Genomic DNA, 12,442 nt, shown 5'->3' with positions numbered 1-12,442 from the left:
GGCACATGGGCAGCCCCTGGTGACTCCTTTCCGGTCTGGCTTGAACAAGCCTCAGGGAGCAGTTAAGCGGTCTAGGACTCAGTGTGGAGATATCACAGGCACACAGAGTGCCTGCTGGCAACAGGCAAGACACAAGTAACTCTGGAGTTGGCAAAATAACCCAGCTTGATGCTGGAGGTGAGCAGGAGGGAGGGAGGCAGTCCCTAGGGAGGACACGGAGACTCCATGGCTGATGGGCCAGGGCTGTGCCCTGGCGCTTTCCGGGTTCAGGATATATTGTACCTGTAGTGGGACAAGAAATTACCAGAGCACATCTGCCCACAGTCTGGGCTGGAGAGGGGCCAGAGGAGTGTCATTCGTGTTCCTGGCCCCGGAGAGCCCTGACCAGACTGACCCGGGGGGCAGAAAGGGAGTAGGGTCTGCAAGAGTCAGGGATGCTGCAGGAAAGGGGCCAGCATGACGAAGGGCCCTTGGGATGCAGGTTTACAGGTCTGTCCTGACGGGACTTGTCACACCTGTGGGACAAAGGTCAATTAGAACAAGGAAAGGGAGTTCCTAGGGCTATGGGGGAGGGCACCTCTGGATAAGAAGGCACACCTTTGGACAACCAAGCCTTCACCCACACTGGGTAAGATACCCCGAAACCTAATGGTTAGATGGGGTTACCCAAACTATAGCTCAGCCAAGTCAGTTCCCCATCATTCTCATGGGTCAGTCATCTGAGCGCACAGGGACAGACAGAACCTGGGCACTCAGACCACACAACTCCAAACTGCAACCCACTTAAGAGTAAACACTTGGAAAGGTCTAGGGGGCTTCCACTATATCTCAGGGACAGCCCCTCCTACCCCACTCACCTCTGCATCCAGGGATGTGGACGGCTTGTTTCCCCATTGAGCCCTCTTGGTGACTGATGCCTCTTTCCGTACCTCCTGATAAGGGCGTCAGGGTAAAGAGCAGGAACTCAGACAGGGGTAAAGAAGAAGTTGGGTCCCCCACCAGTCCCCTACTCTAGATGCCTTTGTTCTTCCTGAAGGGAAGGGGACCCAGACCCTCCCCTCTCTGCAGCTGTCACCCACAGAATTGTGTCTTTACCCTACAGCCCCTGCCACCAGCTCCATTTCTGAAATGACCCATTGCTGGTGAGCCTGGCCCTTCCCTGACCGCCTTGTAAGAAACATGTGGGTGAAGGTACCTGAGGACCTTGGTCTCCCGAATCCTGGGTCTTGCTGATCCACAGGTTAAGTCTTGATGTCACAACCCCTGACAGGCGCAGATTCTCCTAGAAAGAAAATTTCCACTTTTAGTAAGGCTCTTCCAAAGGCCCTGGAATGAGGATAAGATTCTGTCCACCACAAGCTATGTATGCCTGGGATAGGCCCCACGCTGGGGAGTTCTGCACCCAGTGAAGGAGACTCAATCTCAGAGACACAAATGCCAAATCAAGGTTCTGCCAGCACTGACAGACAATACCATTTCTAACCTTGCCAAGGGTTAGGCCCAGGCTTCAAGGATGTCACAGCCCCAGCAGCTGGGATCTGGCCCTCACCTTTCGGATGGAGGTTGGTTCTGTGCGGTTCTGGCCTGACAGCTCCTTCTCAAACAGGTGGCGCTTGCTGGCTACGCCGGCAGGAGTGACAAGGACTTCAGTACGGGAGGAGCCTGGAGACCTGACGGATTCTGACCTCTGTAAAATCAGGGATTCGAGGAGGGCTGAGCTGGAGCTGTGAAGTTCACAAACAACACCCTCCACCCTGGCGGAGGCTCCTGCCCTCACAGACACCCTCTGCTCCTACCTGGATGGCTGTGTGGTACCTCTCCAGTTTCTCCCCTAGCTTGACAGTGCTAGCCGGCAGCCTTACACTGGCGCTGTAGGAAGGGAAGACAGAATGAAACAAACCAAGGAGGCCAGAATGAAATTCTGCAGGGTGGCCAGGCCTGTCCCCAGGGCTTGAAGAACCACCCCTGCTACCCCATCACAAAGAGGGAGGACAGAAAGCGATAAAGTTGACTTTGCTGCAGAGTGGATTGCAACAACTTGAGCAGGACGAAGTCTACAGACTCCAGGAACTTTCTCACCTCTGAGGAACAGCCTGCACCTCAGGATCGGAAGCGCTTCCTCCCACTGTTTCCTTCCTCCTTTCCCCTCTCACACCCTGTCACTTCCATTAAAAACTCCTCAGTTCTCACAGGCTGGGCAGGCATGACAGCTTCTGTGATCCCACTCTCGGTTCACACTCTTGTCCCTGCATCTGCCTGCCTGAGTGGCTGTGTTCAGCGGTCTCAAATGAGTTGTTCATCTGTGTTCCCCAGTCCCATGCCCTCGCATAGTATACCACCCTCCCTCTGCTTGGCTCTGAGTTACAAAGCAAGGGTACCTACTAAACATGCAGGTTCCCGGGCCCCACCCTAGACCTGCCACAGCTGAGTTGTTTTTGTCTTTGTCCTAATCATAGCCTCCCTTCTGGAAAGTTCTCTCACCCTTTCCCATTCCAACTTCAAGACCAAAGCTTCCTCTCTCTTCAGAGCTCCATCAAAACTATATCTCCTGCAAGCATGGGAAGGGTCATGGGACAGGTACTTGACTCTCTGACATAGCACACAAAGCTGTGGTGACACTTCCCTCCTAGTGCCATCTCACCCAACCCCAGGACCCCTTGTCAATCCTGTCACCCTGGCAGTTCTAGGGCCACAAGCAAAACCTCCATCTTCCTTCATTCGTCCTATGGCCCAGTCTGGGACAATGATGACAGATGGAAAACGCACGCACACACACACACACACACACACACACACACACACACACACAACCAGACAAAAGCAAGCAAGACTTCTAGGCAGCTCACCTGCGGGTTAAGGTTGTTTCTGAGTTGTCTTTCCTGGGACTCATCTGAAATGAGAAGGTGGGGTTGGTAAGTGAGGGTCTCAGGAAGTCCATGCCCCATCTCCAGTGAGGAATCTAGCTCTCAGGATGCATTTCCCTTCTAGAATCCACCCCCACCTCAAAGTACCAAGCCTTCATTAAGAGTCTTATCTGAAAGCACCTGCTTTCACCCTCCAGGGTGAATCCAAAGCCCTGTCTTGGCCTCCCCAGCCTTGCCAAGGTACCTGCTACAACCTGTATTCCTATCTACCGCATCAGTGACCATGAGCCTTGGGAGTTCTGGTCCACCTCAGGCCTACCAGCTCTTTCCCAGAGCCTAGCCTGCATCAGGGCACAAGGCACATTCAATCAATGGAGAGACAGATGACCCAGTAATCAAAAGAAGCAAGAATAAGCATTGAGACAGACCAGATGAAACTCTCCAATTTCATCACCCCACAGTAAGGCAGGGGAGAGAAACCTGCTGCTCTCCACCCTGCCTCTACTTCCCAAGGAAGGACAGAGACTGATGAAGACACAAGAGGGTTGTGACAGGCCAATCCAGTCTGGCAAGTGCATCTTCCTGCAGTCCTGATCTTATCCACTGGGTGGGGCTGCTCACATTCATTTACACACACACACAAACACACACACACACACACACACACACCAGTTTTCTACATCCTCAACCTGATCTCTTTATTTAAAATGACTTCTCTTTTGAGGAAACTCAAAGCTCCTCTCTCTCCAGGCTCTAAGGAGACCCCTCCTGTTGTATAACACTACAGCTCTTGCTTCAAGTACTGGTTTCCTTTGTGTGCTCTGCAGCTGATTAGTGACGAGGGTCCCTTGGTGACGAGGGTCCCCTGGCTCTTACCCGGAAGGAGATGGTCCTGGGGCTGGAGCGTTTGAGGGAACTGCTATAGGTGAGCAGGGTGGGTGAAGGTGTGTCTGCATCTTCATCCTTGCTGGGAATTTTCACCTGAGTAGAGCAAAGGTGTCAGACAAGACCTCGTCTTCCTCAGTACAATTGTAGGGTGCTCCCAAGCCCAAGCAGCCCCCAAACCCAAAATTCCAGGGGGACCTCAGGTGGCCTGGCTCATCTCAGAAGCTACAGGTGGAAGAAGAGAGTCAGTCAGACTCCCTGTGCCTCACTCTCTGCCATACAGTGGCTATATACTTTCACATAGCCCGGCCACCAGGCAGAGTTTTGGAAGAATCTGAGGCTTCCTAAGAGTTTGCTATGTAGCCTAAGGCTCCCATACTTAATGGGTGCCGGATTCCCTAGAAGGCTCTGTAGTGGACAGGAGACAAAGCTGCCCTGGCTCTGAGCAGAAGGAAATGGCTTAGGAGCTGGAGTCTAGGACCTGGATGAGGATGTAGTTTGAGAAGCCAGGTGTTCTCTGCACATGGCCCCTCGAAGGGCCAATAATCTGTCCTGTTCTGACAGGGGCTAGGAATAACAAGGAGTGAAGAAACCACCAAGGCCAGCTCAAAAGTGGGAGGTGAGAAGGAAACAAGGGAGCCAGAGGCCACAAGGGCTGGACTGCAGTGAGCGTCTCCTAGGGAGGGCAAGAGAGAGACAGAATGGAACAAGGCCAACCTGGAGTGTGATGGGTGGGAAGCGAGAAGCTTTCGTTGGAGGGTCTGGTGTATTCTGCTCTGAAGAGGAAGGTGGGCTCTTCCCGGCGAGGGCCCTTCCTCTGGGTTCCCTCGTGGTGGTCTGGCTGCCCCCCGGGCTCTGGGGTTGCTCTGACACTGTTGTCTTCTTTGGAGTCAGCTTTGCCTCCGAGACTAGTGACTTCTCAAAGATGGATGCTTTCTCTGACACCAGCCTCCTCTCCTGCATCTTCTCAGAGACGATGGCTTTTTCTAGAACTGGAGGGGACCTTCTCTCCGGCGCTGCTGTCTTTAGAGACACAAGTGTCTTCTCAGGGACTGCTGACTTCTCTGACGTCACGCTCGTTCTTTCTGGAACCGACTTCTCCGGGCTATGTCTTTTCTCAGTCAGAGATGCTTTCTCTGTGGCTGTCCCCTTCTCTGAGGGGCAGGCTTTCTCCGAAACCAGTCTCTTGGCAGGCACTGGGGTTTTCTCTGAGACAGGCGACTTCTCAGAGACCAAGGTCTTCTGCTGAGCCGCCGTCTCCTCTGGAAGCCCTTTTTCTCCTTCTGCAGGCTCTCTGCTCTTTAGGTGCTCTTCCTCCTGGGCCCAAGGGCCTCGCTGCTCCCGACTCAGTCTCCGGCGGGGCAGGGCCTCCACTTTCTTCTTAGGCACAAGGGGCTGCGACGAGGTCTGCTCAGGGCCCAAGCTGTCCCTTGCCTCCTCTGCCTCTAGCCTCTCCTGTACCGGAGCTTGGACAGCCTCTACCACCTGCCGCCTCTGTCTCCGCTCCTTTCTGGTCCTAAGGATGGCCTGGAAGTCTTCATCTTCATCTTTGGATACTGGGGGTGACGGCTTGGAGACCTCTACTTCCTCCACACTGGGCAGCCTGAATCAAAAAACATGGGGAGAGAAGGTGGACAGAATCAGATGATATCAGGAGCGAGGGTGACCCCGAGTATAGCTGACTCAGTGAGATGCCTCCAGGCCCACCAACTGCTCCCTCTCCTTCCCACCACTATTTGTAAAAATAATCACCTTTTTTTTTTTTTTTTTTTGGTATTTTCAAGACAGGGTTTCTCTGTATAGCTCTGGCTGTCCTGGAACTCACTCTGTAGACCAGGCTGTTCTGGAACTCAGAAATCCACCTGCCTCTGCCTCCCAAGTGCTGGGATTAAAGGCATGTGCCACCAACGCCCAGCTAAAAATAATCACTTTTATGTAGTCTATGTGCACAATGTCACTTAAACAAAGCACCCTGGGCTCTTAAAAAAAAAAAAAAAAAAAAAAAAAAAAAAGACAAAAATCACAAATTCCTGTACAGATGACAGTGAATTGTTCAACCACAATCGCTCACACCGATCAAGTCACTGCTTTATAGGTTCTAGGCCTGGGGCAACATTGTCTGGGAGGTTTCAAAGGAGTGAGTATAGTTCCTGTCCATCGGAGCCTAGCGGTAGCCATAGGAGCTAACTGGTAGGGAGCTAAAAGGAAAACCCAAGGCCCGGCAGTGGCGGGGCACGCCTTTAATCACAGCACTTGGGAGGCAGAGGCTTTTGAGATACCGTTCTATCACCCTACCTGTCACATGGGTATGTCTGGAACATAGTGAGGGCAGTGGGTTTGGGTCAGCCCAGGGGACACAGCCTGATCTTTCTTCACTGGGAGAGGGGGGGAAAGAGCAATATAAACAAAACAAACAAACATCTTTGTAAAACTTGGAGGCAATGGTCTCCATCTACGGGAGTCTGTCTGTCTGTGCCTCCTGTCCCCGCTTCTCATGTGATCTCAGGTACATACACTTACGGTCTGAGCCTTCCAACTCTGTAAACTGAGCTTGTTGAGCAGCTCCTGGGATGAGAGCCATCCTGTGAGAGCAAAGTCCTAGCATGTAGGCATTCAGTAACTTCCTGGCCCGTCTCCTCCTTTCTCTCATAATCCCCAAACCTAGCTGTCATGACCCCTTTTGCTCCCCTCAGAGTTGGGAGGATTAGAGTATAGGGAGGTAGCATGTATATGGGAAGTTTGACAAATCTGGATGAACACCGTGGCCACACTCACTAGATACAGGACCTCGATGCGTTAGCATGCTTCCCTGAGTCTCCCCTAAAGTAAAACACATTACTAACAAAACAAGTTAGTCCTCAGACATCGTGAGGACTAACAGAGCTGCATCATAAATTGTCCGGCAGAGTGGGGCTCATTCATGGACAGGTTCACCAAACAGCATCCGGGAGTGTGTCGACAAGGGTAGAGACCGTGCTCAAGCTGAGGATGGGTCTGGAGATGACGAGGAATTTGAAATTCATCTTCCCACCATCACCTTATCCCAGGACCAAATCCTTAGCAGGTCAAACTGATTTCACATAGTCTTCCTGGGACAGCTAAGACCCCACTTCCACCGAGAACAATGAAATGATGTTCAGAACCCATCCCGACCAAATACCTCTCCACAGATCTCTGAGCTCCATTCTGGGTGGGTTTTGGAGATTCATCATCTGTGGTTGAACTCAGGTTGCGGTGCCTCCGCCTGCGTTCACGCTCCTGTTCCTCTTCATCCTCTAAAGTCCGCTGCCGGGCCAAGCTAGGAGAAGGAGGTGGGATCAGCACAGCCCAAAGTCAGATGAAAACCTTCCCCAGAGAGACTTGGAGAGGACTGCTTGCCTGGAGGCGGGACTGCTGCCAGTGGCCCTGGGGCAGTCCAGTGCAGATAACTGGGACAGAGATGCAAATACACACCAGATTGCAAAGAAGAGAAACACAAAGTTTCTCATTGAAACAGTGTAACTTTCTGTGATGGCCTCTGCCTGCAGTAACAGTTAGAAGGCTTGAGCCTAGGAACATAAGGCTACCCTGTGCTACATAATAAGAGTTTGTATCAGAGTGGGGGGAGGGGGGAGAGAGACAGAGGAGGGAGGGAGGAAAGAGAAAGAAACAAAGAAAGAAAGAAAGAAAGAGGGAAGGAGGGAGGGAGGGAGGGAGGGAAGGAAGATTGTATACTGATTCCATGTTGAAATGTATCACTTTGCATCTATTAAAGCAAATGAGACATATTATTTAATTTTTCCTTTTTACTTCTTTAACGTGGCTACTAACCAATTTTTCCATGCAGCTCCTGTCTACACAGCTTGCAGGGATCTCCTTAGCTCAGCATTTCTCCCAGTGGGCTCCACTGACATTTTAGCCAGATAATTCCTTGTGAGGAGCTGCCCTGGGCTGTAAGTACTGAGCGGCCTCCCTTAGATGCCAGTAGCAGCAGCCCCCTCCCCATTGTGACGAGCAAATACACTTCCCAGCATTTCCAGATAGTCCCTTGGAGTTACTGTACCCCTCGCTGAGAACCGCTGTGTGGGCTGAGTTTGACCGTGAGAACATCTATGGATGATGGGAACAGGGGAAGGTGACCTTGACAATGCCCTCTCTCTTCTCAGTCCTCCACGGACAATAACTGAGGAGTTCCCTCAAAGTTGCTCATCCCACACAGAAATCCTTAGGCTCTGATGGTAGGGTAAGGGTAGACTCCCAAGTCAGATGGAGAGAGATCCATGGTAGACTTTCCCTTCTCAGGGCCTCTCTCAACTTTTAAAGTGAACTCCTACTCGACTGGAGCAGCAAGGGGACTCCACATACTCTACGCATGCTTCCCTCTTCTGCGACCTTGCATTGGTGGGACTAACTAGACACTTACAGGCAGTCACACAACCTCCCACTAATCCACTCATCCAGCCAAGCCAGCCAACCGGCCAACCAACAATCCAATCAGCCCATGCACTGCCCCTTCTCACCATCTTTATCCACCTGTCCTATCAAGACTCAGCCTCCCCCCACCCAAACAAACAACACATCACCACTCAACAGCTCTAAGAACGGCAGCCCTAGCCCACAACCAAGTCTGGGTATTAAGGGATGTAGGTGTTAGCATTTTCCTTTCTCTTAAAATTCTGTCCTTGAAGAGGCAACTCTTTAAAGGCACGCTGTGTTGGCTTGCAGCTGAAGAAGGAAATAGAGACAAAACGTTCCTCAAAGGGAAGTTTACTTATACATCTGTTACAATAAAGTTGGACTTAAGATACAGTTTGTTAGTCGGGGCGTGGTGGCACATACGCGCCTTTAATCCCAGCACTTGGGAGGCAGAGGCAGGTGGATTTCTGAGTTCAAGGCCAGCCTGGTCTACAGAGTGAGTTCCAGGATAGCGAGGGCTACACAGAGAAACCCTGTCTCGAAAAAACAAACAAACAAACAAACAAACAAGATACAGTTTGTTGCCATACTTAACAATTACACTTATGAGGTTTCTCAGAACAGGGAGTAAGAGTCTTTTTAAAGTGGCCTAGTCAGTTACATTTTTAACAACAACAAAAAAAAAAAATGCTTCTGGGAGTCAGCAAGAGACAGAAATCAAAACCCGGGGGAGGAAGGTGGCTACCCCTACCATTGTAACTATTTCCTATGCGCTATTACAAAGCTCACAATTTGTATACAACTGAATTGCATCTAAAATGCATGGGTGGGCCTCTGGTGTCTGCAAGGCAGATCGGGGACCTGGTTCCTAGTCACCTTGCTTTTGGGCAGGTCACTTCCTGTACCCCTTGACTGTTGAAGAAGACGAGTACTTTCCCAAGCTAAGCCTCACAGCTGTACAGCCAACATTCTCTAACCAAATGCTTTCTGAGGGCCTACAGGCTGGGCAGGATTCTGGGAGCTAAAATCCAACAGGAAGAAAATAACATATCTCCCTTCATGGAGACTAAAGGAGTCGTACAATAAGCAAGGAAACAAACCCAGGACCTGGCCGGCCCATAGGAGAGAAAGGCTTGGGTGTATAGACCTTGTTCAAGAGAAGGAGCCAATGGTGTCACATCTGGTGGCATAGGGTCCCAGGAGGGGGTTGTGAGTGCAAATCCCTGGGGAAAGAGCTACATGCTTGGGGGAAGATGGTAAGCTAGGGACAGTCTAGAGGGAACTACTCAGGGTAATAAGGACAGAGCAGTGGGTTTTGGAGACCTCTGGTATCTCACATGGTGACCAGCATACAGCAAGAGCCAACACATGTGGGAGAACATGTGTAAATGTCACCATCAGATCTGAGGACCCTCCTCTCCTGAGGAAGGGCGCCAGCTTGATGCAGGAGAATACAAAGAGGGAGCCAGTCGGAGCCCTTGAAGGCAATCTACCCCTGTCTACATAGGGAAGGGTGTGTCTGCTCATCACCCCAAGGAAAGGAGCTGCCTTAGGAGAGAACCTTCTAGAATATTCCAATTCAACCGTTTATGATGGCAACGTCAATTCTCCTGGTCATCTCTGTCACAACTGTATTCCACCTCAATACAAATGAAAGAGGACCAGGGATTTTTTTTTTCCCCTATGTCCTTCACCACGGATCTTAAACAGGAGTCCCCTGGGCCTTCACCTGAGCCCTGTGATCTTTGTATATTTTAGGGACCGCTCCTTTGTTCACCCCCACACTGCACACGAACCTACAGTCTCTCTGCCAGGGTCTGATGTCCTACTCTCCTCTGCCAACTTCTCCTGGCTTGCAAATGAGGACACCGCTCCCTCTCCCACTCGGCCTGCTCCCTGCCCCTGTCCTAGACTGGGAATAACGTCTACCCTCCAGCGGGGCTCCATCTCCAGAGGAGCGTGAACGCTTCCCCAACCCACACCCAGCAGGGCTGGGCTGGAGCTTCCAGGATTCCTTGACCATGAGCAACAGTGTTCTCATTTGCTGCTTACTGCCCTTGGGGAAGCAGGGGTTTTGTTTGCCCTCCACTGGGGCCCTGTGTGCTGTGCCATCAGCCTGAACCAGGACTCCTCAAACATGACTCATGACCAAGTTGGGTGAGAGCCGGCTACGGAAGTCGGGGCCAGCTGTCAGTGTTTCTAAGACCCCAACACTCAGAAGGCACTGTGGTCACCAACCATGGCTGCTCAGAGATCACGGGGCTACCTTCAACTCCTGACACCCAGCAAAACATGATTCCTCTCATTATCTCACCCCAGGGGGAGAACGTTATCTCTCATAAGCGAAGATTATTGGCCTCGAAAGGAAGAAATGAACCGACGTGGAGGAGAAGGAAGGACAAAGGTCGGTTCCTTAGCAGGTACAATCACTGAAATCCTGGTAATAAATCAATTATTGGGGGCTTAACACGGGGCTTGGAATTCAGATATGGTGAAAAATCAAAAAGTAAAAGAACAAAGGTGAATGGGCGAGCACTAACGTGTCAGTGCTTACTACAGCCCCAGAGGCTGGTCTAAGTACTTCATAAATACCACTGATGTTCATCCATCCATCCATCCAAAGCTCTGAGCAAGGTGGTACTACCCAACTCAAATTTGAGAAACCGGAGGCTTTGAGGAGTTCATAACTTTCTGGAGAAAGCATGGCTACTGAGAAAAAGGAACCAAGACCTCCCATCTGTGTCATTCTCTCTAAGCTTCCTGCCCTAACCCGAACACCAAGGGCCAGAAAAAAATGCCTTAGTATCCTGGTTAGGACATCAGTCCTGGTCCTAAACCAGAGTATGACAGCTGAGCATTGAGAAGGAAAAGGGGAGCTCCCCTAAGCAGGAGCAAAGGGGCAGCCAAGCTCAAGGTGCAGCTGGGAGAACAGAGATTTGGGGGAAGCCAGTGATCATGGAGCCCTAGAGCCAAGGCCTATGTGGATTCCGCAGGCCCTAACGTAGCCCGGGGACTTGGCAGGTGGCACTGCAGCCCAGCCAAGCAGCTCACTGTTCACACCCTCCACACCCTTTTCTCCATCTCCTGGCCTTCACTGGGGGACACACTTCCCTCTCTGCCTCCAGGTGAGGCTGCTATTCCTCCCCATTCCTGATTCATCAACTCCACCCTTTCTCTTGGATGACTAAAGACCTAACTGCCCTGTTACACTCAGGAGTAGAACCCATTTCCCCTAGTGGTCGCAAAGAAGCCTGTTACTGGGCAGACGAGGGCTCGCTCAGCCGCTCTGATTTAAGTAGCTAGAGGGAAAGTGAAGATGCCCCGGAAGCATTTAGTGGGTCCTAGGGTTCAAAGAGCTGGGCATGGGAAAGGGGAGAACAGTGGAAGGACCCCGGGTGTGGCTGTGACTTTGGGCCAATCTAGCTCGTGAGCAGGCAGTCCTCAGACTCCCCGTCCACACACTGAGGAGCTCTGGTGGGTGGTCTGAAGTCTCTTCTGCACCAGACCGTCTAAAGAAAGGTATCAGGAGAATCCAGAGAAGCATGGGGGGTGGGGGTGAGGGAGCTGTTTAAGGGCCAGGCAAGGAAATGATTAACCAGTGGCCACTTAGTCCCAGGGCTCTGAGATCCACCCCTCACCCCCCACAGACAGGCTGGCATATCCTCGGCTGGTCACCAGGTCAGCACATGGAGGAAAGGACAAGGCTGACCTGACCAGGGCAAGCAGCTCACCACTGCCTCACCCCAGGCCTGCAGCTCTTCAGGGCCTCACCAGCTGAGGACAGGGAGGGCAGACTCACTATGTTTCTGCCTTGGCTCTAGTGGAGGCCACCTTTGTCACGCCCTCAACAAAGGCCTCCCTAGTCTGGAAGACTTGGTTGATGGTGACTCACAACCCTCTCCTGTGGCCCGTTGAGGCTTGCTGCTCACTAAGAGAGCAGAGCAGGAGCGGTCCTGTGTTCCAGGTGCCTCATCAGGGAGACTGCTGGCAGCAGCTGCAGCTGCCCACGGGGTTCCATGAAGGCTGGGACTGGGCAAGGAGGCCAGACTAGGTCCTACGGTAACAAGACTGGTTCCCCAGGGCTTCACTGCCACTCAGCCCAGACATCCCATGGGAACTCGGCCCCGCCCCTGCAGCCATGTGAGTCTATGCCCAACTGAGCACTGGACAAACTACCATCCGATCTCATCCCCAGTAAAAGTCCTAGTCCTCCCAGACAAATCTCCTGCACACAGACACACACACAGACACACAGACACACAGACACAGACACAGACACAGACACAGACACAGACACA

General features: G+C 51.9%; 1 protein-coding gene across 1 annotated transcript in view; it reads right to left on the bottom strand.

Moving 5' to 3' along the window:
• Lad1 (ladinin 1) overlaps positions 1-12,442 on the bottom strand; it is a 15,213-nt gene that overhangs the window by 147 nt on the left and 2,624 nt on the right. Inside the window, exons 2-10 of the mRNA XM_031383915.1 lie at positions 6,910-7,047; positions 4,467-5,352; positions 3,741-3,845; positions 2,847-2,890; positions 1,797-1,869; positions 1,550-1,687; positions 1,196-1,282; positions 858-932; positions 1-515 (exon numbers count right to left, since the gene is read on the bottom strand). The exon at positions 1-515 is cut by the window's left edge and continues 147 nt beyond it. Coding sequence (XP_031239775.1) covers positions 510-515; positions 858-932; positions 1,196-1,282; positions 1,550-1,687; positions 1,797-1,869; positions 2,847-2,890; positions 3,741-3,845; positions 4,467-5,352; positions 6,910-7,047 — 1,552 coding nt within the window. The 3' untranslated portion in view covers positions 1-509. The remainder of the gene's footprint in view (positions 516-857; positions 933-1,195; positions 1,283-1,549; positions 1,688-1,796; positions 1,870-2,846; positions 2,891-3,740; positions 3,846-4,466; positions 5,353-6,909; positions 7,048-12,442) is intronic.

This window comes from Mastomys coucha, unplaced genomic scaffold (assembly GCF_008632895.1).
Source record: "Mastomys coucha isolate ucsf_1 unplaced genomic scaffold, UCSF_Mcou_1 pScaffold1, whole genome shotgun sequence".
In the NCBI taxonomy this organism is placed as follows: domain Eukaryota; kingdom Metazoa; phylum Chordata; class Mammalia; order Rodentia; family Muridae; genus Mastomys; species Mastomys coucha.
Note: the sequence above shows the minus strand (reverse complement) of the source record. Positions and strands in the feature narration are given on the sequence as shown.